Source organism: Equus przewalskii, chromosome 17, assembly GCF_037783145.1.
Source record: "Equus przewalskii isolate Varuska chromosome 17, EquPr2, whole genome shotgun sequence".
In the NCBI taxonomy this organism is placed as follows: Eukaryota; Metazoa; Chordata; class Mammalia; order Perissodactyla; family Equidae; genus Equus; species Equus przewalskii.
The window spans coordinates 81,304,743-81,331,328 of record NC_091847.1 but is presented as its reverse complement, the minus strand read 5'-3'; the positions used below and the strand labels follow the sequence as shown (position 1 = coordinate 81,331,328).

The 26,586-nt window shown below is 40.3% G+C and overlaps 1 protein-coding gene across 42 annotated transcripts in view; it reads right to left on the bottom strand.

The window, feature by feature from the left end:
- PIKFYVE (phosphoinositide kinase, FYVE-type zinc finger containing) overlaps positions 1-26,586 on the bottom strand; it is a 76,871-nt gene that overhangs the window by 22,690 nt on the left and 27,595 nt on the right. For 19 of the 42 annotated variants that reach the window (XM_070581848.1, XM_070581868.1, XM_070581833.1 and 16 more), the window contains 18 exons: positions 26,401-26,512; positions 25,305-25,452; positions 24,605-24,772; positions 17,836-17,895; positions 16,089-16,218; positions 15,236-15,416; positions 14,525-14,599; positions 11,998-12,105; positions 11,121-11,261; positions 10,330-10,456; positions 8,937-10,096; positions 6,917-7,017; positions 5,665-5,736; positions 4,845-5,016; positions 2,678-2,856; positions 1,006-1,119; positions 492-600; positions 233-387 (listed from right to left, as the gene is read on the bottom strand). In XM_070581848.1, the coding sequence (XP_070437949.1) occupies positions 233-387; positions 492-600; positions 1,006-1,119; positions 2,678-2,856; positions 4,845-5,016; positions 5,665-5,736; positions 6,917-7,017; positions 8,937-10,096; positions 10,330-10,456; positions 11,121-11,261; positions 11,998-12,105; positions 14,525-14,599; positions 15,236-15,416; positions 16,089-16,218; positions 17,836-17,895; positions 24,605-24,772; positions 25,305-25,452; positions 26,401-26,512 (3,312 nt within the window). Of the gene's footprint in view, positions 1-232; positions 388-491; positions 601-1,005; positions 1,120-2,677; positions 2,857-4,844; positions 5,017-5,664; positions 5,737-6,916; positions 7,018-8,936; positions 10,097-10,329; positions 10,457-11,120; positions 11,262-11,997; positions 12,106-14,524; positions 14,600-15,235; positions 15,417-16,088; positions 16,219-17,835; positions 17,896-24,593; positions 24,773-25,304; positions 25,453-26,400; positions 26,513-26,586 lie in introns of those variants that run through there. The other 23 variants (XM_070581858.1, XM_070581860.1, XM_070581863.1 and 20 more) reach the window with 4 other exon arrangements.

The window sequence follows — 26,586 nt, the reverse complement described above, 5'->3', positions numbered from 1 at the left end:
GAGACAGCACTGAAGGCCATTCTCATTTCTGTTTTATCTTCACAAACTACCTGCAGATTAATATATATATTTTAAAGGATGAAAAGAGATGCGGGGTATAGTGGTAACAGAAAATAAAAGCTTCTACAACTGGAGAGTAAAATGAAACATTCATAATTAACAAAGACATTTAAGTCACAAACATCACGGCAATTCTGTGATCACATTAAAGGGCAGCCGCAGGCAGCCACACCTGTTATTCCAGGCCTGCAGCACTTCACAGAGGCTCTGCTTCTTGGCGATGAGCGACTCCAGGACCGACTGCAGCTGCTGAGGGGTGTCTACCGAGGAAGACAGGAGCCTCGCTTGCATTTTCTCAATCCAGTTCTTGAACTCGCCTTCCTCCATCTATAAAGAACACAAACAACTCCGGCAATCTGAGACCCAGCCCAAAAGCAACTTCTAGTGAGTTAATAGTTAACTTTTGGGTTTCTGTCAAAGAAATAAATTACCTCTTTTTGTGCAAAGATATCTTCCATTTTTTCCTCTCTTGTTTTGCTAAATGTATCAGTTTTCAAAGATGCAAGTCTTTCATCAACAGCAAGATATACTTGTGAAACTCTAACAATATAAACAAAAAGAATATTAAACACTTCAGAAAAGCTGGAATCAAACTGTCTAATCTCACATAAATAGAAAAAAGATGTCACACACAAAACTTTAACTGTAATATGTTTTATCAAATTAAGAATCATATACAATTTTGTAGAACAAAAAGGACCTGACAGGATGTACATCAAAATTTTAACAATTGTTATGTTTGAGAGGGTTTAACTTCTTTTTTAATACTTTTATGTATTAACTATGTTTTTATTTTTTTACATCAGGCATATATAACATACAATTAGAAAAATACACATATATATGTTTTCAAAGAAAGCTAAATGAACAAACTTGCTATTTAACATAGCTGTAGATTACAGACAGTACTAAACAAAAAAGATGATCAAAGAAACTAAAACTTACTTTTGAAAGAAGTCCTTCAGATCTTGAAGAAGGGACACTTTTAATGGGGCCTGACGTTTAATGAATATTTTGGGGAGTGGAACACATACTTCAAGAAGCCGAATGGGAGAATAACTGAGAGAAGAAAATACAAATAATAGTAGAAAAGTGAAAAATATTTTAATATTTTGAGTAGAAGTGTATCATGATGGTCAAGTAAATCCTATGAGACATAAGACATAATAAAGTTTCCCTAAAATGGCATTTTAAAAACAATCATAAAAATATTGAAGACAATTTTCAATCATTATAAATATCCTCCCCAGTTTTGGAAGGATTTTGTTTGTTTTTTCACTGCACTGTGATGTCATCATTTATCCCCTGAGGTTGTCCCCAAGTGCTTTAAACACAAAAATGACTCCTCTATGAGTGGAACTGCTTCCCAAAGTGAGCTCAGACACAGGTATTCACACTTTCTCAGTGCCTGAGGACTCCCACCAAGTGCTTCTTCCTCTCCTCCTGAGGGTTTACTCTGTCTAGTAAACACCCTATCCCACCCAAGTCCCGGGTTCACGGTTAAAGAAGGAAATAGGGTCCAATGAGAAATATTTCCTGAGGGTCTATTATGTATGAGATGCTGTTTTAGGTGCTGAGGATACAGCACTAAACAAGGGCCAAAATTCCTGCCCTCATGACTCAGGAATACAAGATTAGGGCAATAAACAAAATAAATAAATACCTAAGTGCTAAGGAGAAAAATAAGGCAGGAAAGGGAAGCAGAGAGCACCAGGGGTGAGAGGGAGGCTGGGTGGGTGACATCGTAGCAGAGATCTGCAGGAAGTAAGGACAAGCAGGCCACAATCGGGGAGCAGGCACCTCAGAGAAGAGCAGCCTGCCTCCATAACAGAGGCCCAGCGAGGAAGCCAGTTAGGCTGCAGCAGGGTGAGCGAGGGGAGCAGAGGGGCACTGAGCAGCCAGAGCATGTGGGAGCTCACAGGCCCATAAATGGACTCCAGCTTTCACGCAGGGTGAAAGAGAGACCCTGGAGGGTCCAGCTCCTTGGGAGTGGCTGTGATTCTCAATGAACGGGCTCATTCCAACTGCTGTGCTGAGGACAGGCTGCAGGGCAAGGCTGCAGAGGAGACTGGTTGAGGCTCTGCAATAATCTGGTGGAAGCTAACAAGGCTCCATCTGGGGACATGGTGGGGTGGAGGCAGTGAGAAGTGTACAGATTCTGGATGTATTCTGAAGGCAGAGCCTAACAGCTTTCTCAAATCATTTCATACCACAGTGTAACTAACTACCCATTCTTTGAACTAGGGATCTTAGCTCTATCCAGAATATCCGACTATCCTTATGCTAGTTGATGTCTTAGTAAAAATTCTGACAAACTTTCAGATGCAAAAGCAGTGGTTAACACCTGCAGCAGCAGATCCACTAGCTCATATCATGACCCCAACACTCACTAGCTCTCTCAGTGAGATATAAGGTCTCTCTACGTGAGGGTAATAATAATACCTATTTCTTAGGGTAAGGATTAGATAAAACAGTAACACTGAAAGCTCTTAGCAGAGTATGGCCCTCTGCATTTGCACGGGTCAGGGTGGGGAACAACACACACCAACATTAATTCAATCAAGTACAGAGCCTTCCAGGGGGTCTGTGACTGTCCCAGGTCGCTCTGACGCCTCACCTAAAAGATGCCACCATCTGGTTATAGGAGAAGTACTGGTGATAATCATGGTGGATGGAGTGGCCACACGGCTCAGCATTGGCTCTACGGGTGTACTGGTGCCCATAAAACCGAAGTTCAAGGTATTTGGCAAATGACATGGACCAGGACTCATTGGAAAGAGCAACAACTGGTGTTACCTGAAATTCAGCATAAATCGTTTGTTACCTAATCACATTTTTTTTGAGAATCTCTTTTTGAAAAAACAATGCGTTTTTTTTTCTAGTATAAATCTAATATATTATGACCACAGAAAATTGGAAAAGGAAAGGTTGGAAGGTGGTGGAAAAGGGTGGCTGAGAGAGCAGTATCACTAGCAATCGCACCACCGTCAACATGCTCGTGAGTTTACTTTCTCTCCATACACGAAAACACACAGCATAGCCAGTGTGTTTGTCAATAAAAATGCCTTCCTGTAATTAGTTTCACAACTTTTTATTTTTACTTAGCAATATACCACAAATACTTCCCCACACAAAACATTCTTGTACAACCTGATTTTTAATAGCCACAGAGCATCTCTTTAAACAGATGTATTTAACCAATCCCTACTGATGTTCATTTAAGACATTGCAAGTTTTTCTTTATTTTGATGATCCTCTGACGAACTTCCTTGTGTATGTAAATATATATACACACCTACAGATATCCATAATTATTTCCTTGGAATAAATTAATAAAAGTGGGAATTGGTAGGTCAAAGGGCATGAACATCTACATGGTCTTTGATATTTTCTGCCACCTGTCTTCTAAAACAGGTGTACTGGTTTACACAACCTCAGACATATCTGAGAATAACAATTTCCCCACTTTTTTACCAATCTCAGGAATTACAAATCTTTGAAATGTGATTTCTTAAAAAACAAACAATGCACTTCACTGGTTTTATTTACATTTCTTTGACTACCAGCAAGTAAAATCTATTTGCACATGGCTATTGGCCACTTGTCTTGAATTGCTTTGTCATGCCTTTTGCCCATTTTACTATTTTCATCGCTTACAGAAATTTAATATTAAGTACATTAACGTCTGGTCATATTTGGTATTATAACGTTTTTTGACATAGAAATTTTTCATTTTTCTGTAACAAAAATTGTTTACCTTTTCCTTTCTAACATAACCTCAAAGGTGGAAGTTTTTGTTTTAAAATAAAGTGCATACACCAAAGCATGCAAGATATAAAGACCAAATTTAAGTTATGCATGTAGTTCACTGGTCAATCTACGGAAGATCACAAATTCTACAACAAAGCATTACCAGCCAGCTAACAGGGAGTAACGGCCTATTATAAGAACAAGTACAAAAAGTTAAGACTGATAATTGCAGGAAACGATTTCCTGGCTGTTTCTACTGAAGAAGGACCTAACCTTGATTTTGCTCTCCTCACCCCACTGGTATTGCTGCAGGTCACACTATCATTTTATCTATAATTCCCATATGTGCCTTCCAAAAGTACAGTTCAAAATAAGCCAAGTAAGATAACATTGAAGTTAAATTTCGCACATACGCACTGCAATTTGAAAAAAAATTTATATTATACACATAATGGTGGTACCAAATATTTCTTCCAGAAAAGAAAAAAAAACCAGAAGAAATAAAACACATGGTCCCTTTCTCAAAAATGTACGTGAGAACCAGCAGAGACCAGTTTAAACACAGCCTTGTCCATATCTCTCAAGACCGAAACACTGACAGGCTCAGACCCACACACATCCTGGCACCCAGTAACGAATGTGTCACGTCGTCTCCTCTCCTGGAGAACAGGAGCCACGCCTTGACTTTTTTCATTCCTAGGGCCTAGCACACCCCTCTGTACATAGATAATACTAAATAAGTGTTTGCTGAATGAATAAACAAACATAATTAAGAACTGTCAATACACAATCTCCATATATTTTACTAGACAAGGTACCTATATTTTATATGATGACTGATAAATCCTAAAATGGAATCTTCAAGAAACAAACATTAAACAGAATATACAGCGCTGCAAGGTAGAATAAATATGAGCCCAATGACAAACAACAAATCAAAAATGATACAGACCACCCTCTCCCCCCGAAAGAACTAAACAAAGAAAGAAGTAAATGATATTATATGAAATATCATGGCAACAGAGTACATTTACCTGTTTGCAGATTCTGCACCAGGAATAGGTGAGAATTGTATGCTGATATCCAGGTACTGGAGAATCCAGCTCCTTCAGGATTATCTGCACACAGCCTTGGCCATGGACAAAGCGCCGAATGTGATGTACCATGGGGGTATCACAGAACATGCTAGGACACTGGTAAGAAGGCCTTTGACAAAAAGAAAGACCTCGCATTAGCCGTGGAACCGAGGAGCAACGTCTAATGAGCACTGGCCAATCAGAACCACTGTCGGGAGAGTGCAGCATTCTCTCTGGAGTAAGAATAATGATGGACGACCTGTGTGGGGACCACTCGTACTGCTCGGAGCCTGCAGCAGATGCGCTGTCTTCAGCCAGAGCACAGGGATCGTTTCCACTTGTGAAGCACCTTCTATTTGCCAAGGGTTTTTAAAACACCATCTCATTTTACCTATTAAAATTCCTGATATTTCTGGAGCTTGTTCCCAATAAACAAGGATGGTAAAGATTAAATCTCTTGTTTTTTGTCATATTAAGACTTAAACTGAGGTCCTATGCTTCTCTTGCCTCTCATTTGAGTCACTATAGAAACAGACATCCTAAAAGAAAGTCTTAGGCGTGGCAGAGTAATTAGATGGACGAAGATTTGAGGAGTGAGCTGGATAAGACACCTCGGGTTGGATAGGAAACAGATTACTTCTCGGTATGGTACACTCTGACATGTGGTGTGACCGTGAAGGCCACACAGCAATACTCCAACTCACGTTGATGTTTTGGGTTGAAAATTCTGGGCATGAAAAAAGCATAAATGGAACATAAGGAGAAAATCTGATCTTACCTGAAACAGTATCTCTCTAAAAATATTCCCAGTGTAAGATCATTCTTTCCATAAAATTCCATTGTTACAATCCTAAAAGAACAAATCATTTCTTAGTAACATATCATAAGAATTACCACATAGCAAAGACATTTCATGAGACTACAAACTGATTACCTGTTAGATGTGCTTATAAAACAGTACTAAAGGGGTGATATTCTTGTTGTTATAGAACAGGTCTTACCTCACCTGATAAAACAGGTTGGGACACTACAGCATCTTATCCACTCCCAGTCCACTAGTATCTTATGAAACTATTTAATCAGAATGTATAAACTATAATATTAAATGAGTAAAACTGATCTGAGATAGGAAGTAAGAGTTTCCTTTACAAAGCTGTCAGCCCTGTCAACATTAGATGGGACTCGGTCTCCTGCTCGCCAGTCCACACATTACTGAGCATGGAGAACAGCAGCTCATATTCTTCCACGAGAGTCAATTCATAACTTTATCCCTAACTTATAAATGCCCACAAATAGGAGAGTTTGGCCAAATCCCTGTTGAAAAGCACACCTTACTCAAGCTTTGACCTCAGGAGTCCGTCAGCTCCCAGAGAAAATTCCTATGGGCTCCCTCAGCCCCAAGTCAGCCTGGAACACCATACTGATTCTAGAAAAATTCCTGACCTCACCAGCAGAAGTAAGTGTCTCCAGTGTTCAAAGTTAAAATATAGAACACATTTTGCCATGGAAACACTGCTCCAAAAACAAGCAGTTATGTTCCATAATACTTTTAAAACTAAAGGTAAATAAAGCTACGTAATAACTAGGCTTTTGTGACTGTCGTTTGAAACAAATAATTTATAACATTATAAAATGTGTTCCTATCAATCTTAGAAATAAGTTTTAGAGTAAATCTTAAGGCAAAAGACTCACTGCTTTTATGAAAACAATGCCTAAAGGAAAACTTACCTAAGTTGTACGTTATTGTCAAAATGCTTAAAACTAGCTTTTATGTATCAACTTTCCCACCTTTCTAATTACAAATTTCTCTTTCATCCCTTACACCCTTTTCATTCTTAAGGTACTCTCTTTTACTTCTACTCATGAACACATACAAATTCCACATTTAATTCAACTTTAAAAGTTCTATCAATTCATATATGACGAGCAGCATGCCATGTACCTAAAAACAGATCCTAATTCCTGAATTCATTTTAAAAGTTGCTGGAATTCTGCTCTTAAATGCAGTAGTACAGGGAAAAGAGCCCTACCAAGGACTGACGCAGGCGCTGGGCGCGTTGCTGGACTGGGCAGAAGAGCTGCTGAAGAGCACGCACAGCCTCTGGTGGTTGGCAGGGTTCAGACAGTCCACCTGCAAGAGAGGGGCACATGAGCTCCTGAGCGCCACACGAGGACCGACAGACACCTCTGAAATCCAACACACTCCACTCGATTCTTAAAACCCCCCATTACCACCGCAGGGGTTCCAGTGAAGATTCAAAACTCTAAGAAACTAAATATAGGGAAGAAGAGCTGTTGGTTTTTGAAGTAAAACAATCCAAAAAGTTTAAGATAAACTTAAAAGTATAAACAGATGTTTAAACAGCCTGTTTTCCCAAATACTCTTTAATTTTATAAAACTGCATTAAATTATTGTGGAAGTATACAGTTAATTAAATATGAAACAGTCTGAACTGAGGGCTGGATATAACATCAGTCTGAGACATCCAGAAACCTAAATTCTAAGGTATTTACGTGCTTGTACTTTATACCTATTTTTGATCATTACAAAGATAACACCTGCTCTCTGTTGAAATTCAAATCGTACAAAGGTAGATGGAGAAGTTCACGCAGGACACAAAGTCTGTCCTCCTTTGACGCGGCCTCCCCTCCCAAACTGACAAATCTGACTGTATGGTTAAAACCACGCTTTCTTTTTCTCGCTCACAGATGCACACAAAAACACCCACAAAGGGTACACAGGTGATGTTGTTTCTATAAAAATGAGGTGGTGCTACACATATTAAAACACAACTTGCTTTTTAACTCTTGAAAATACAGCATGGGCTCCATCCGGGTCATTACATGAGATCCAACTCACCCTTTTTACAGCAAATTAGAAACAATGTTTCAGGAAACACCCTTGATACACACTTGCAAGATGCAAGCATCCTTATACAAAATGCTCCGCACCCTTCTGCAGGAACAGGTTATAAAAGACAGGAATCTGGAATTGAAGGCATATACGTGCTCGTGTAAATTAAAGACACCTCCCAACAGTTCTTATAAATGCACAAAAACGGGGGCGGCCCCGTGGCCAAGTGGCTAAGTTTGCACGCTCCACTTCAGTGGCCCAGGGTTTTGCTGGTTTGGATCCTGGACGCAGACATGGCACCACTCATCAGGCCATGCTGAGGTGGTGTACCACATAGCAGAGCCAGAAGGACGTACAACTAGAATATACAACTATGTCCTGGGGGGCTTTGGGGAGAAGAAAAAGAAAAAAGAAAAACAAGAAGACTGGCAACAGTTAGCCCAGGTGCCAATCTTTTAAAAAAAAAACTCACATAAATGTATATAAACACAAATTTATATAAAATAACAGGCATTTTTCCATACCTCATTAACCATGGCTCTTATCACTCTCCTTTTTGCCAATCTCACAAATAAGAAACGGTGTCCCGTTATTATTTAGCACTTCCCTAACAGTGAAACTGAGCATCTTTCTATCCGTTTTATTAAACAACTACATTTCCTCGTCTAGAGAGGGATTTGTTCATTAGTTTCATTACCATCATAATCAATAATGCGTCCATGATAATCTTCCTTAATTTGCCCTCAATTTCTGTTTAAAAAGTAAAGAAAAAGCACACTGTCATAGTTAAATAATATGTAAAGTGTTTCATGTTAAACAAATAAATGAATCTAACATTTTTAAAAGACACACCCATGTCCTACAACAAGCTCCATCACTCACTCTCCCCTTCACTACCATTAAAGGATCAAGGACACACCACACCCAAGTCTTCCTGCCAGAAATTTAAGCAGCTCCACAGTCCCCACCTCAGAGCTCCTCCTAGGTTATCATAAGCTCTGTGTGAAACCCTCAAACGCAGCCGCGTGATGTTATACTCTTACTTCATGCATTTAAAGTAACACACAAGCCAACAGACCCAAGATAAAAAGGCGTACAACAGTTAATAAACCTGCACCAATTTGTCATGTTGACTTTCCTGCCACAGCTGCTTCCAATGCCTTCTCAATGACACAGGTGCCCCACACATTGCTCACCTTTGTTGACCATACCGCGTCACTCGGAATCAGCCCTTTCTCTTCATCGCCCTCAGTTCTGCTTCCTGACTTGCCACTTGAAGGACCTGATGCATCCTTTGAATGAGCAAAAGGGTCTGAAGTATTCTGCTGAATTCTCCCTCCTCTGGCCCGGTAGTCAGCCAGCATCCGGCCCAGGCCCTGGCTGTCACCCAGATGCTCAGCAATCCTAGCGCTCACCAGCTCGTGTGAGGGCAGCACTTGGATAGACTTGGCCTGCACACTTCCGTTCAGGCCCTGGAGGCTGGAGAGATCCCTGAGCAGCTGCTTCTTCCGCCTGCTCTCCATTTCTTTGAAGTCTTTATTGAGGAGAGGAGACCAGTAAAGCTGCTCTGCGAAATAGTCTCGGGGAGAGCATCGCATCCCCTTCTCGGTTAAAAGGAAAGGCTCTCGGAATGTGATCACTGGGGAGATACAGAGAATTACGTCTTTTAATTCCTGTTTAAAGGCCAAAGAGTAAGTCTTCCGCTTATCCTCAGAAGAGGTGACTTCCTCAGTGACATACAATCCAGTGTCATCCTGCAGAGGGTCTCTAAAGGCTCTCATCTGGCTTTTGGGATCCTGTAGCTCACCCGTTTGCTGCACAGTCTCTGGCTGCTCGCTGCCCCTGGCATCCTGTTGGTCACCCAGATGCAGTGGCAACAAGGATTCTGGGACCAATGCAAAGAGAGCATAGGGGACGCCGGCCGGGCAGGCTGCTGTGGCGAACTCCTGCTGCTTCAACGAGACAGCATCCTTCGGAGCACCTTTAAGTTCCTGGTCACTCTTCCCAAACACAGTCCTTGATTCCAGTGAACTGCTCTCATCAGGGGCCAGACACTCCAGAGGGAAGTCAGGTTCCCGGGGGAGGGGACTTCCGCTGAGCTGTTCTTGAGCAGCCTCGTCATCCTCCTGTTCCTCAATCAGAGAGTGGAAGGAAGGGTTTTGCGTTAATGTAGGAGGCATGGCAAATTCATCCATGAGGAAGGAGATTTCTAGTTGAGAATGATATGCTACACAGATCATAAATATGAGGATCTCCTTAACTCGAGCCAGCTCATAATCGGAGCCTCCTCTAAGCTTGATTGTACAGCCCAGGTGCTGTGGACAGCCTTCAAAAAACATCAGAGTTTTGGTTTGTTCTACAAATAAACAAACAGAAAGTTAAGAAGACTTAGGTGGCAATCCAGAAGTCCAGACAGAATCAGTTCACTATCTTAACAAGAGAAAACCCTTAAGTGAGTGAGACCCCAGTTACCGTCCTCATTCCACCACTGCTAGCAGAGGCTTCCTAACGGGTGAACCGCAGTGCTGACGAGCTTACTCATCCCTGCAGCGCCCAACCTCTAAGGCGAATCTGCTAAAGATCACTCACCACCAGGTAGCTGAAACATCTGCATGTAAAATTTGTGACAGGTGCCCAGGTGGGGCTTTGTGAGCAACTGGTCCATCGACATCACTAAATCACCTTGGGTCATCCGACTGATTCGTTCTAAAACTTGCTAGAAAAACACAGAAAAGTAGTATATTACAAAATTAGATGGAAACGGGTAAAATTCTTAGTAAATTTAATCTGAAAAAGTAATGGGGAAATTTAAAAGTAACTCTCACAATGAATTTCCTTAATTTTAATGTGAATTTTTGTACATTTCTACATTTCCCCCCCAGATTTCCTAGATTCTAGATTAGTCTACATGCAGTTGCTTAGTAATCAATGTGACCACTAAAATAAACCATACTCATATGAACAATATTATCAACAAGAATGTAAGCAGCAGGCACCAGCACAAGCTACTGCAGGTGGCGTCAGGGGACTTCCTAGAATTGGCCGCTCCTCTGAAGAGGGATACTTTCTAAAGGGGAGAACACCTTCTGCTGTGCAATTCCCCAAACAAAAGGGAGGCTCAACAAATACTAGGATTACCTAACGTCTCTCCCATCTCTGTCTTGTAAACGCCTACAGTGAGTGTTACAAATTAACCACACTTGCTGCCTAGCCAAGATCCTCCAGTTTCAAACATCGGAATAGCTGCCGGGCCTCCTGCCCTGATGCTAGCACTGGGATCAATAAATAATCAAAGATCCCTGCCTATCTACCACACATGCATATAAATTTAAAAGCTGTGATTTTTAAAAACGATATAAGAATAGAAGAAGAACACTCACTGATTTGACATTAATGACCAAAGTGATGCCGTGTTCCAGCAACAGGTCCTGGGCAATCCGAGACACCGTTTTCTCAACTAGAACCAATGTGGGTCGAACATCCACTATTCGCTGAACATAATTCTTCAAGAATTCCCTTTCCTAAATAAGATAAATCAGAAATACTATACCCGTTACAATTCAAGATCCAAACATACTAAAATATCAGGATAGTTTGACTATTAATATCAATCTCAGCCTAAGCTTCCCTTTTCCCCATATAAGTCCGTAAGCAAATTAACCGAAACACAACCAAGAATATCACTCATCATTCTAAACAGCTGATTATGCTGAAAAGAGTTTCAGGAGAATCTCTATTCTGTGACTCACTAATTTCACTCTGAAGAATTTTCAGTTCTTAATAACCTATAATATAAAAGCCAAGAATTTACTTAGCTAGCTCTCAGAGATCAAAAAAAAAAAAAAAAAAGAACAAAAACTCCCTAACATCACAACCCCTGAACTGAAAGCAATCCTAAATGTTTTTAGTATGGTTAGGGCTCCCCTGCACACTCCGAAACTGACCAGTCTTCTCTGGGCATCCAATAAACAACTCTCCCCAGATGCCACTTCAGCTACTTCCCCCGCTTCAATCCCCCAAGAGTCTCGTTACACCTAGAAGCTGTAGTCAGAAATTGAAACAGAATCTTACTACAATTTCATGACGAAGGCTCATTTTCAAAGCACATGAATTTTGTAAATAACAACCAGTTAAAACGGCACAACTCATTAACTGCTTCACGGGTTCTGGGCTCAGACAGCAGACGACTGAGTGTGAGAGCACATGTCATAACACACAAACAATCCCCCAGATTATGTTTCAGTAGGAACTTCTCACCTGAAGCACGATAGGGTCAATGCAAGTAAATTTAGTTTCTTCTCTGTAGAGATACTCAATGGAACACTTCAACAGAAGAATTTTGGGGTTTTTAATACAAGAATTCATCTACAAAAAAAACCCAGTTTATTAAAGCTTTTAAAGTTTGTACTTTATACCCTTTAAAAATAACTTTAAATTTATACTCTTCATAATTCCTCTTAAATAGTCTCATTATATTAGTATTAAAATACTCTTATTTAGTTCTCCTTTGGTATTTTCTTACATTTTCCAAAGCAAATAATTAGTTCAGAACAATGCAAAACTCTTCAAAAATTGGCTTTGTTTCACTAATGCTATTTTAGTCTAGTCCTCTATTTGTTGTTAGTGCCATTGAGTGGATTCTGACTCCTAGACACCCTGTGTACAGTGCAGCAGAACCCTGCCTGGTCTTTTTGTGCCATCCTTTCCATCTGCCAGTGCTCTATCTATAGACAATGCTGTGCTGCTATTCACAGGGTTTTCATGGCCAAGTTTTTTGGAAGTGGGTGGCCCCATGTCCTTCTTCTTAATCTGTCTGAGTCTGGAAGCTCTGCTGAAACCTGCCCACCACAGCGACCCTGCTGGTACTTGAAATACCAGAGGCACAGCTTTCAGCATCCCAGCAACAGGCAACCACCACAGGAGGACAACTGACAGACGGGGGTATGGTCCCTGACCAGGAATCAAACCTGGGCCTCGGCAGTGAGAGCGCCAGATCTTAACCACTAGACCACCTGGGCTGGTCCTCTTTATTCTATTTTTTTATTTCTAATGTTGCAAGAAGAGATATCAAGTCCTAGGTAGAAGGGAAAGGGACTATTTCACAAACCCTCAGAGGTCAGTAACCTTGAAAGCATAATGTAACCGATTAAAAATTAAAGAAGGGTAGAGGAGGGATAAAAGAATTAAAACACCTCCTGAATATATTTCTAATAGAATAAACTTCCAAGAAGTTGTAAATCGGCAAGCCAAATTGAGTAATAAGAAGTTAAAAAAGCTAACTTTAAAGCACCTCCAGAAGTGCAGACTCAAACAACATACACTGACCACATGACTAAAGCCACAGGCCGAGGAGCCTGCATCCCACGATCGCCGATCCAGACCAACCAAGTTTACAGAACTCAAACTGGCAAACGGTCCTGAAAACAGGGACTCTCCAGCTGGGGAGCAACCATCAGGGCTCATTCAGCAACTACGAATTGAAGACTCTCTGAATACGGCCAGTGGGGCAAGATGGTCAGCCAAACATGTGTTTCTACCACACCCACATACCATTTCCAGTTCCAGAGAAGAGCACCGTGTATTTACCTCCTAATTCAAACAAAGAACACCTATTTCAGTTTAAAGTACTACTTTGATGTGCTGTTTTCATAAGACCCTGCAGAAATGTTGTCTTTGGATCATTGCTATGAATAATAGCAAATCCAAGCACACTTTTATTTATCTGTGGTCACTAACAATTTTGAGGAAGCTTAATGCCTTACAAAAAATAAACTGTTAGTCTGTACTTAGAAAAGAGTGAAAACAGGGCTGTAGTTCATCCATCTAGTGCCCCAGGCTGGAAATCTGTGAGTTCTTGCGACAATCAAATCAGCATCCTGAGAGGTGGGGCTTGGGTACCTCTATTTTCAGTAAGTTCCCTTAGTGATTCTGAAGCTCAGCAAGGTTTGAGAACACTGCTATAGATCAGTGGATTCTCAAAACGTGAGGACAAGCAAACAACACTGGAAACCCCCGAAAGCCTGCTTCCGAAGCAGGCCCCCCCTTCCCCAGCCTGCACACATCCACACCCCTGACCTACTCAAGGCAGATGTCTAGGGGCTGAGCTTAGGAATCTATGTTTGTAACAAGGCCCACAGGTGACCCCAATGTACACTGCACTTTGAGAATCAGTGGCCTTCAGAATGAAGATCAAGACCCTTAGTGGGGTACGAAGGCTTTTTTGCCTGCTTCCTCCAGCCTCATCTCCCCCTACTTCCCACCCTGCACCTTAGGATCCAGGAGCCTCCTTAATGCAACAGGTTATTTCACCCCCTCTGTTGTGCTAGTGCTAGAAAGAGGTCTCAGGGCTGAAGGTAGAGATGGATAGAAGGTGAGAACATAACAGAACACCAGTGATAGCTCTGAGCAGCCCTAGAAGAAAGAACAGAGTTTCAAAACGCTAGGCCTCTGGAAGGACTCCAGTCTGCTAGAGAAACCTTGTCTCCCTGAAACGGGGCAGGGGCAGGGGAGAAATGCTACCAGCGCCCCATCATTAGCTGGTCTAGAAGCCTGACGCTCTCTCCCCCCTCCTTCTTCTGTCCGATAAATTCCCATTATCCAAATCCCAATCATCATCTGCTCTGGGAGACCTTCCCTGAACCTCCAAAATTTCGCCCTATGGCAGACACTGCCAATTACCCCTCAATGCCCATTCTCCCTTTCTTCCGCTATTAGGGGACCCCAACTTGTTGGCTTAGCACGTGGTCAACATTGCCAGACTGCACTGCTAACTGAACCACATTACCTTTTTATGTGCAATATTCTTGGTACAAACGAACCCATTGACAACCATAGAATCAAACTTCTTTCCACCTGGGATCTAATGAAACAAGAAAACAACAAAATTCAGTGATACATCCTTAGAATCCAGTCAGATGGATACTATTATTTCTTTCCATTTTTAAATCTTAACTATTATGTAACCAAATAAGAACAAGTTTCAGAGTACAGTTCTTCCTTCCAATCAATGATCAAATGGCATCTGAGAATGACTATCTTCGCACCTCTCACTCTCATACCATCTGGAACTCTGCAAACTCATGTGAGCAAACAAACCACTATTAAGTTAAATATCACAGGCAAAAATACATACAGGACTCATTAAACTAAATACAGCGATTACCCACTGCTTTTCCTCACAACAGTGACGGCAGTCTGTGGGAACAGGCCATCTCATAGATGACGTGTCAAGAAGAGGAAGCAAGAAAGGAAGAAACTGTGTTTGTTTGGGTTCCCAATTCACTCCACACCAACTCACCCCTTCCATTCACCTCTCACTTCCTTCGAGTGACTTTCATGACTCCTAAGTGCACTGCTAACAAACAGCAAGAGAAAAACTCCCCTCCTCAGCTAGCACCCCTCGCAGCAATGACTCTCAGATCTCCATCAAGAGATGAACGACTCTCAGACCCAGCTCCTCAGCGCCTAGCATCAGGGAAGCAGTAGCAGAGCTCACTTTTTTGACGTGGACAAACTGACGGATATCCATGTCGTCATCCCGGTTCTTGACGTCAGGTCGGACTGTCTGAACAACCTGGCAGACCAGGGATACAATGATGTCCCTCCAAGATGGTGACAATGACTCACTATGGAGCAACTGTTGGAGCAGTGCCATCATGTGGTTATGATTAGCTGAACTACAAAAATGTTGCAAGGAAGAAGTTTTCACAGTTAATACTGCCAGGGACAATAACTGAAGATGCAAGAAGCAGTCTACAAAGAAATAAGCATAGGAATTATGGCTCACAGATAAATCTTCTAGGTCAACTTTATTCTGTCAGTATTTCTGCACCTTAATGATTCTGCATGTAAATGAAATCTGTGAACATCTTCAATTAAGATGACCCTTTTAATTCAATGCAATTTTAGCACAAAAATTACAATGGGGACAGACAAGCACAGGTTAGGACTCTATTGTTTTATAAGAAATTTCATCAGAACAGGCTTTACTTCCCAAGTAATCCTAGTATTTTTAACTTTATGAGGAAGAAGTACTATGCATTTGCCTATCAAGTCACTGAAGATTATACAAGTGTAGGGGCCAGCCCAGTGGCACAGCAGTTAAGTGCGCACATTCCGCATCAGCGGCCCAAGGTTCACTGGTTCGGATCCTGGGTGCGGACATGGCACCGCTTGGCAAAGCCATGCTGTGGTAGGTGTCCCACACATTTAAAAGAAAAAAGTAGGGGAAGATGGGCACAATGTTAGCTCAGGGCCAGTCTTCCTCAGCAAAAAGAGGAGGATTGGAAAATAAGAATAAAAAAAAGATTATACAAGTGGAAAATCAAATCCAAACGCTCCTGCCTTACAGCAACCTCTCCATGGCCTGCTTCTCTCCATTCTCCTCCCGCAGCAGCTCCAGATTGTTATGATGCCAGCCCAAAGGCGTAAAGGGCAGTTCTTTGGATTTCTCCTCAACTCGACGATTAAATAAGGATTCTAAGTAAAGTACAAAATAAGAAATTATACTTCATTGTTATGTTTTATACCATCCATTCATAGATTTAGAAATTGCCAATTTCCTTTTTTAAATTTCTTAAGTGGGCCAATTCAAATTGATGGTGTAAAAAGGAAAGGACATGTATAAATACATAAATAAAAGTAAGTCTGAATTAGATCATCAGTACTCACAAGAGCCAAAATCAGAGACAGAACTGTGAAAAGCAAAGGTATTTACACAAGCAACTAGGACTCTCAAGCCAATAATTACAAATACAGCTTCTGAAAAGCAAATAAAATGAGATTTTTTACACTGTCCTTTTATTTATTTGGGGACATTAAAAAAGGAGGGGGTTAACCTTCCCTATAAAATCACAAACTGAAAACTGCATTCAACAGAAGTCTGAATGCTGACAGAACAACATGTGACAGTGTGGGTGCTGGACTTCAGAGAAAAGTTCAGTTCTGCCACATCTCAGACAGCATCTAACAGGGCACAAGTCTATTCATACAACACTTAATGGTGTTTCTTTTTCAATGCTGAACAAAGGCTTTTTTTTAGCAAAACTTTTATAAGTCAGACCCAAAAACTATAAAGAAATATTAAAACATGATAAATAACAATTTATGTAAAATTTTGTAAAATCCTTAAATTTCTAGAAAGAATAAAAATGGATCAAGCAAAAAAATTAATAGATAATATTAAATGTTTTGCAAAAAGATGCTCACTAAATAACTGTTGAAAAATGTGACTAAATAAACGGAAAGAAAACAGATGGGAAATGCTCACAAAAATTCTCTAGTCTTCCCCCTCTTAAAGCAAAGCAACAAACAGTCCAGCAGACGACACGGTGAGGCATGCGTCCGTGACACGTAAGGTCTAAGAACTGCACATTGCAATTACGTGAACGGCTGGTCTACAAACTTCTGGCTGAACCAGGTGCTCAGAGATGAATTTACAGACACTGCTAAGTTATGAGATCAGCTGTAGGTGGCCTCTCTCGTACCAGCTTGCCCGCCCTGCTCTCTTTCATTTGAAACCCTCCCATTGTCTGAGGTCTAAGCTGTGGAGTGTTATGGACCACTTAAGTATGTCTTTACTCCATGGCAAGCCAAGCAGGAAGGGTTAAGAAAAGGCTTGTATTCTTCTGTACTTCTTCTTGTCCCCAAGAATTGGATCAACAGAGTCAGTTCTTTATCCTCTTCCGCCTACCCCTCCTTCCCATTCCCTCAAGGCAAGCAGCATCCTAACTGGATGAGATCTGCCTGTGGGCTTTTTGACAAGTTCAATTGATGATATACATATCAATACTTAATATTCTACTCACAATACAGGAAAGCATAAACTATTTACGCCTTTAAAAGAAAAAAATCAAATTCCATTTAAAAGCTTTTAAAGAACTATTTTCAGATCAGAGACATTCTTCTCTCAAACCAAGTCCAAGTTTATATTCTTGGTTCTCAACATTCTCAAAGTTACAACACATATTAAAAACAGTGTTCCCATGATACTAATATTTTTAGTACCTATTCTGCACCAATCAGTGTGGTAGGCCCTAAGAATATTCTCATGAACAAAAGAGACACCGTCTCATGTACAGCTTTTGATACAATTACCTTTGATGAAGGCGTCACTTATTGAGAGTTGTTGTCCTCCGTTGTCAGAAATCAAATACTCTGTATACCAGGGAGAGAGCAGAGAGGAGGAAGGAAAGGAGAGACTTATGACTCTAACATGCCAGTATAGTACAGAGAACACACCCACACACAAAGTATTACTCAGACTAAACCCATCACTGCCCGGCCAATCCAAGAAAGCTTTAGGCTAAAACACCTGTTTACACCAGCTCCACACACTTCATACCAAAATGTAATAGACTTAATAACTCATTGGAGGGGCTGTCCCTGCGGCCAAGTGGTTAAGTCTGCGCACTTTGGTTGGGTGGCCCAGGGTTTCACAGGTTCAGATCCTAAGTGTGGACATGGCACCCCTCGTCAGGCCATGCTGAGGCAGCCTTCCACATAGCAGAGCTAGAAGGACCCACAGCTAGAATTTACAACTATGTACTAGCGGGTGCTTTGGGGATAAAAAGGGAAAAAAAAAGAAGATTGGCAACAGATGTTAGCTCAGGTGCCAATCTTTAACAACAAAAAAAATAACAGAACCTTGAAACAGTAATGTCAGATAATCTTTAACTGATCATTTTCCCCTTACCAAAACTGAACTGCTTTACGAAAACTGAGATCTTCAGTAGTTTGCATGACAAGCCTAAAAGGTTACACTATTTTTCTCATGTATAACTGTATTATTTAACAAATAATGACTTTGTCTATACACAAAGGAGTTCACAGATAGCAAAGGCACCTGATAAAACAATATAAGGGTTTTTTTAAATTTCGGAACGTAAGCTATAAAACAAATTAATACAAAAGTGACATTGGCAGGGAATAAAAATATAACTCATCAGGATTTTTATCAGTTTTTGAATTAGTTTTACTCTTTCAAAAGTTCTAACCAACACTGCCAAATGGTTGTGATAACTGCTGAACACACTCAGAATGCGTTCTTTTAGAACTTTTAGAATACTAAATATTTTTCTTACAAGTGAAACTTACTCTCTACTTCCCCATGAACCTTTCTCTAAGTCTGTGACCAAGCCCAGCTCAAGTGGGTTCTTTCCACCATGCAAATTAAACCACAACACATTTTAAGCCCTATAAGGTAAAGGTTCTCCACCAAATTCTTTCGAAGTAGATTTCACTTACAAACAAATGGGTTTCAAATGTCAATGTGTTTACAAGGCAATACACTCATTCTTCGAACAAGAAAGCAGAGAAAAAACTTTATTTGGAAATGTTAAGTGTGCCATGCCAAATACAACAAAATCAAGGATGTGGACGCGTGAAAACAGATGCTACCCTTTACTTATACTCCCTCAGAGAACGAGAAACGCCAGCCCCTATTCCTGCAACAAATGCATGGGCTTCACAAGCTTCCCTTTCACACAAAGCTTGAATAGATACACATATAAACTTCGAAGTAGTGGATTGTCCCCATTTTACTATGAAAAAATTCAAACATACAGAAAGTCCTGTACACCGCCCACCTAGATTCAACAATTGCTAATGACTTGCCATATCCAATTTCTCTCTACATACATGTAGGCTTTTTCCCTGCCCATTTAAAGGTACACACTTCATGACACTTTACTGCTAATATTTCAGAACGCATCTCTTAAAAATATGGGCATTCTTCTCTAGAGCCAAAATACCATTTACACACTTAAAGAAACTGACAAGGTCTTAACATCTTCGAATTAGTACATGTTCAAATTTATCTAACTGTCCTCAAAATGCTTTAATAAAGGTTTTTCTTCCTCAAACCTGGATCCAAAAAGGTTCCCTTCATTCTCTTTCATCTAAAGCAGACCTCTGACCTTTTTCCTTTTTGATGATAAGGACTTCTGAAAGCACCAGGCCACAGGCCCTGTGGAGCATCCTGCACTCTGGACTCGACCGACTGCCTCGTCCTGGTGGTGTTTAATGTCCTGACCCCACAGCCTATATTCTCCTCTAAACGGGAAGTCAGATCCAGAGGCTCGTGGGAACCACAATTTTCACTTTCTTCACTAGCTTCTACTCACTAACTTCCAAGAATCATTCAGAATCCTGCTTACAACACATAGTAAAATGTATTTTAATTGTACAACTCTCTAAGACCAACAGCGAAAAATTAATCAAACGAGAAGAACACATTGTCTCAGTTTTACAAGTTTCTTCAAATGAGGAGTTTGCTTACATAAGATTTAAAAAGGCAGATTTTTTTTAAGTACAGATATTTCAACCAATTTTATAAATCCAAATTTTCTCAACCTTAGAAGATGGAGGGCGAGCACTGAGAAGAGATTTAGTAAGTATTACCTTTAACTTCAATGGAGAGATAAAAACCACTCATTCCCACTTGTACTTTCAGAGGAATGAAAGCCAGAGGCAGGAGAAGGCTATCATTCTTTCTCTCCACTACGAGATCACCTGGACCACCTTTACCCTTCTGGTAATCAGTGCTTACCTTAACTACAATGTAGAAAAAGATGAATTACTGTATTTCAACTTCACAAGAAAAACAGAAACATAATAATTCTTCTTAGTATGCTAAAAACTAACAAGAGAGAACTGTGAAAGCCAGAACATATATAGGGGATTTATAAAATCCTTAAATTATAGATTCTCAAGGTTGCAAATGACGTAGGAGATCAACCTAATAATAATCACCTTCTTTCTGATGCTGGAACTTTACTACATTCTTACTGAGTAGGCTAAAGGATTCCTTACACTCTTTGTAATCCTTTTAAAACTCTGGATCTAGAGTTCTCATTTCACAGACTGAGAATTAAAAGGAAACAGAAGTCACCAAGCCCACCTAACCTCTCACCCAGGGTAGGCACGGATCCTCAAGAACCCTAAAAGATGGACTTCAGACACCACTGGACACGGCAGCACACAGGAGCAAATGCTCCCTGCTCCCCTAGGGAACCCAGCTCTCCTTCAGCCACACACACATCACTTCTCTCAGACACTCCAGACGCCTGAGGCAACACCACATAAACTAACAAGAACAGCTTTCTCCACCACAGTCATGGTAAACATTTTAAGCCTCATTACATTATTTTCTGTTTGCATTAAATTTCATCTTGTTAGTCTCAGTCTACTATATAAGAAAATAAAGATCTTTAAATTCCAATTCTCCTATCCAACAAGCTAGCTATTCTTTTCATATTTTAATGATTTGTGAATCTGAAAAATATTAAAAATACTGACCGAAAAAAAATCATTGAACAACAGTGAATATAGACCGACAAAGCCCTATAGCACAACCAAGGAGCATTCCCCTTCCAATTGATGTCAAATTATTAATTACTCTTTCAATATTTGGCACAACCGTTAAAAAGACTACAAATCCATGTATTATATTAACAGTGGCATTACTAAGTTCTTACATTTGCCAAAAACACTAAGCTCTTTATGTGCGTTTTTTACACACAGAGGCTCACAGAGACTTCTGAGCCTGTGCTTTTAACAAGTAAACACAACCACTGCCTCTAACACTCTCCAACATACATCAAACACAAAACTGTCCACAAGCTTCTGAGAGACTATCAAACGTCTCTCTAACATCACAGACTACAGTGCCCATCGCAGTCCCCATCAAAGATGGAATGTGGTTGTTTTGGAACAACTTATTTTAGGTAACCAACACTGGGCCCAATCACCACTACTCCCTTTTCCAAATACCACAGTACAGTCTTTCACTAAACTTCCCCACAATTTTGTCAACTTCCAATGTCATATCAAGAACCTATCCTTTAAAAAATTTTAATGCATCTCTAACTACAGTCATTTAAACCCTCTCCTGTTCTCCACAATTCTTCAAAGATGATGAACTCTGTCCCCAAAATCTTTCAATAATCTTTCAATAATCTGGCATACAGTTTGCCTGAACTTGGCAAGACTTACTTAAAATAGCAGGTATTCTCTATCTCTTATCTTGCGCTTCACTTTCCTCTTAACCATGTGTGTTATCTTGAGAGAAAAAAAACTTCAATTATTATATCAACTTCCCGAAATAACTGGTCTAGTTTCTCTTTCTTTCCTTCTTTTCATCACAATTTTAAAAATCTTTTCTAAGATATCCTTGGCATTTACTCCAACCTTCAGTGCACTCTGGACTTCTGCTATCCTGCCATTTTTCTCAAAAGTGCTGGCCCCCTCTTTCAGATTCATCCTTCTACAATGGTTGCCTCCTACAACTTTAGTGGACCAATCCATCTTTTTAAAGGACTGAGATCAGAGGTTCCAGAGGAATCACGATGATTTTTCAACAGCGGCGCTTCCCCTTCAGTTCTCCTTAGAGACACACTTTGAGGTGGTGCTGTGAAAAGTCTTGTTGGAGCCTTCTCTTCCAGCCCTCTCCCAACGCCATGAAGTCAGGCTCCCGAGGTCAATGTCCGACTGCGCCCAGCAGTCCATCTTTTGCTATTATAAGTTCCATGATGACAGGTCACTTTCTTCATGATTTCCAAAACTTCCTTAACTTTCCAAGAGGTGAAATTACCAGCAAGTCAAAAATGTATTTCACACTCTACTCTCAGCAGAACGAAACCATCAAGAAGTGTGTCCAGAGAACAGCTATCCTCTGTCGTGACAGACCCTGCCTCTACCACACCTAACTTATACCACAAAAGCATCACCCAGTACCCTTGAGACCACAGCTGACAGGCTGTTCTCACACAAACATCACCTCTGCTTCACTCTCCCTTCATACTCACCGAGATGTTCTCCACCAATTTCCCAATTTCTATTTTGAGGATTCCCATAAAGATGGGTATCTCACTCATGTTTAATGCGAGTCAAGTCTCCTCTTTTCTGACACTCTCTCTAAATTTCTACTTTTAAATAAGATATACCTTTTTATTACTGTAACTCTTAGACGCCACATCTTTTACCACATCTTGATGATACAGTCACACATCGCTTAAAACAGAGCTGTGCTCTGAGAAATGCGTCGCTAACATCGTAAAGTGTACCAAAGGGGAACAAAATTTACCACCCCAAAATGTGTGTCTTTAACATAAGGACTATTTTAGGCTGATTATTTTTAAGGAACAAAAGACTCAGGAAGTTTTTCTTGTTACCTCTCCTTTAACTGTGTAAAATAATTCAGATTAAATAAACTTGTCTCAGGAGGTGAGCTCTCACCTTAGCACCACATGAACTGGGTAGTTGACAGGGAGGAACCCAGAAAAGCCTGTCTGCTGGGCTTCCCTCTGTGTTCTTCTGTTTCTGTATGGCCAAACCAACCCTTGTTTTCCAAACGTTTGCTCCTTTTCACCTACCTGTGAATTGTCTTCCTTCCATTTGAGTCCCTGACTCTCCCCACCCCCAACACCTTCTTTTGTCTTTAGCTGAGGACGGTATTTAAGCGGAAGGCTTCAGCCATTTGGTGAGTTACTAGGGTTTCCTGGGCTTCTCCCACATATACATGTTATTAAACTTCTGTTTGTTTTTCTCCTGTTAATCGGTCTCATGTCAACTTAATTCTTAGACCAGCCAGAAGAACCTAGAAAGACAGACAAAAATTTCTTCCTCCCCTACAGCACTTACAGAAATCTAGAAGGTAGAGCCTACTGCACACCTAGGCTATATGGTGCTAATCTATGGGAGCACCGTTGAAGGTGCAGTCAGTCATTGACTGAAACGTTATGCAGCTCATGACTGTAATGGCTAATTTAACAATTATGAAAAATTTGTTGTAGAAATGTGAATGTTTCCAATTATGTCAGCATAGATGTTTAAATTCAAAAGTTTCTCTTTTCTGATCATACTTTTAGGCTCAAAATAGGGAGCAGCAAAGAATTCCACAAGCATTTCAGATCTAAGTGAGGAGACAATTCAACTTTAGAGAGCCAAATATTAAAAATTCAAACTCCAGGTGAAATCATGGAATAAAATGCTTCATCTTTATAATAATGATTTTTCAGTTACGATAACACAGTGAAATCCCACAATTATTTATTTACTTATGTATTTTTTATTAATGTACTTTCACATAATGGCACTTTAGGGTTAAAATTTAAATTGGCTTTTAATTATATCCAACAAAGTAAATCCCATCATCCATTAAAAAAAGGATTTCATTTTTCATATACTGTTATGTCAGATTTCTGTAATGGTTTACTTTATTTTTCCTTTTATATAGAATGTCTTTTGAATATGGTCATTATTATTTTTGAGTCAGTAGATTAAAGGCTCAAATAAGATAGCTAAAAATAAAGAATGAATACATTTTGTATTAATTAGAGAAGAAAATTCCTTTATAAATATAGCATATACATAATAAGCATTTTAAATTATAGTAGAAAGATGTTTTGGAATGTGTGAATGATTTTCCCCCAATCCAGTTCAAGCATCTGAAAAGGTTTAGTGCAATACCACGCTACTGCATAAGAGCATAAGCAAATAGATTGAAAATGTTAAATGAAGAAAGAGAAATGAATAGAGCAGAACATCCATGTTATAAATGCAAAGAAACGCCACCTTGGAAGTTGCACATTACGCTAAGGGAAGAGCAGTCAAGGGTAGTTCCTTCTAAAGATGACACCCTTTAAACTGGGTGTGGTGGTACTGAGGGAGAAAAGGAGAAATAAAAAGAACCAATCAAAAAAAGTGTAGGGAGGAGGTGCAGGGAAAATGAGAAAGGGTGGAACAAAATCCACCCGAGCTGCCCTCAGCCATGGGGGACAGAGGAAGCCGGAAGGACTGGCGGGCAGGAGACCGAGGCCAGCTCTGCAGCCTTGTGCTTGGACTCTGGATGGTGACTACCTCCTACCTTTTTGGTCAGCAGGGTGAGGGGGCACGTGTGGGTACTTGGAGGGCTTCTTGATGTGGAAGTTCACGTTGTCCAACTCCACGTTCAGGCTGATGGAGGCGGCTGAGTCACTGTCCACTGTGGACTGGAAACTGCTGACTGACGTGCGCTTGCTAGGACTGGCAGAGTCTTTTAGTGTTGGGGAGGGGAAAGAAATATAGGGAGAGGAGGGGAGTAAAAATGGGTTTCATCAGGGTATTGGAGGAAAGGAAAAAAATGTTTTTTTAATATACAAGCCCAATGTGCAATACCAAAATGGATACAGTATTTTCATGTACTTCTGTGTAGACTTGAAGTGTGAACAAGTTAAATATAAAATGAATTTTTAAAATGAAGAAATATCTTGGAGGTTCTGCAGAGATAAAGTCTGATACGCAGTGGAGAGGTGAGGAAGTTGTCTGCTGCGTTATTAGCTCAGTTATTTTTAAGCTGCTGCAAACTAGAGACCACAGCAAAATGTGAGAACACCAGTAGCCTAACAAGTTGGTTTTTTAAGAAAATACTGTATCTAGGACAAGGATTGCTATCAGATGTTTACATTTAGTTGGAAGCCATAAAGTTTAAAGTAGGATTGTTGCAACTAAACAAATAGAAGTCTCATTTTATCATATGTACACAGCAACGGTTCATAAAAACTAAAATGTTAGAAAGCTAAACTCACTAGTCAAATTATCGTCACCTTCTTCAGCAATCTGCTCTGTGTCGCTGTCATCAAACTTTATGTCTTTAAACCATGATGGCTCCGAGTGTCCTTCCACAGAGTTCACGGAGTCACTGTCCGGAGAAGGGGTCTCAGAAAAGTCTGTACTCTGAAAGGATCAAGACAGGATCTCAACAATTGACCCTCAATGGGAACCATGTTGAAGCTGTCACACTACAAACAGATTCTAGTACAATATTTCTACAAAGCTAACTACTGAATAAATTTATATAAAAATAAGCAAGTTAATAGAAACTAAGTAGTAAACTGGTATCATGAGGACAATTCCACTCCTAAAATTATAATTTTCATTAACCAGTAGGCTTAGGGAGCATATTATGGTTAAAATTAATATACAGATTTTTACAGGGTTTTATTTCCTCTTTGGTCCTGCGAGTGAAGGTGGCGGAGGATTTACTCTAAGTCTGCGCGAAGGCAAGGACACCTCCCGGGAAACCACCACTAGATGCGGACAGACGACCCACACCAGGCTTTCGGGTCCTTCACCTTTTCTCACACTGAGTCTCCAGTTTTAGTTCATAAAGGTGTTACCATTACATGTATCAAATTAACATAAACCAAAAGTGAAAGGATATCTTTTTCTAAAGTTCTCTCTCTAAATAATTTTCACTTCCCTAATTAAAGTAATAAAATAGAATACTCATCATTTTACCATTGCTATATCATTTAACACTGATAAAGAGTCAAAATCTATTTCAACGGTGACATTCAATTTTTCAGTCATTTTGTTATGTATATTCCCTCTTAGTCCTAAAAACAGAGACAAAGCAAAACTGAAAACCACTGATGTTAAATGACAAGCAGCTACAAGACCACAGGCCAAGGTTAAGAACAGCCACACCAACTGCATTTTTTTATTCCAACAGGTTTTTCATCATCGCTATACACCAAGTAAAAACGTTTTAACCTTACTCAAACAGTACAGAAAACATGCTAGAAAAGTATATCTTTGGGTAATTCAACTACTTCTTGTTCCCGCTGCAAACAGACATCACAGCGCCTGCCATCGCCGGTGAGCAGTGACGCCGGGCACTACCTGCAGGGGTCTGTAGAGCGCATACTCATCCCTGAAGAGCTGGTCATGGTGGCTCACGCAGTCCAGCCACCGTCCGTCCACCATCGCTTGTCCAATTGCTACAGCTTGTGCCCTGAATCAGATCCAACAGAAATGAAACTTTAAAGTCAGTCAGAACAATTTTGCAGACAGAAAATGAGACACAAG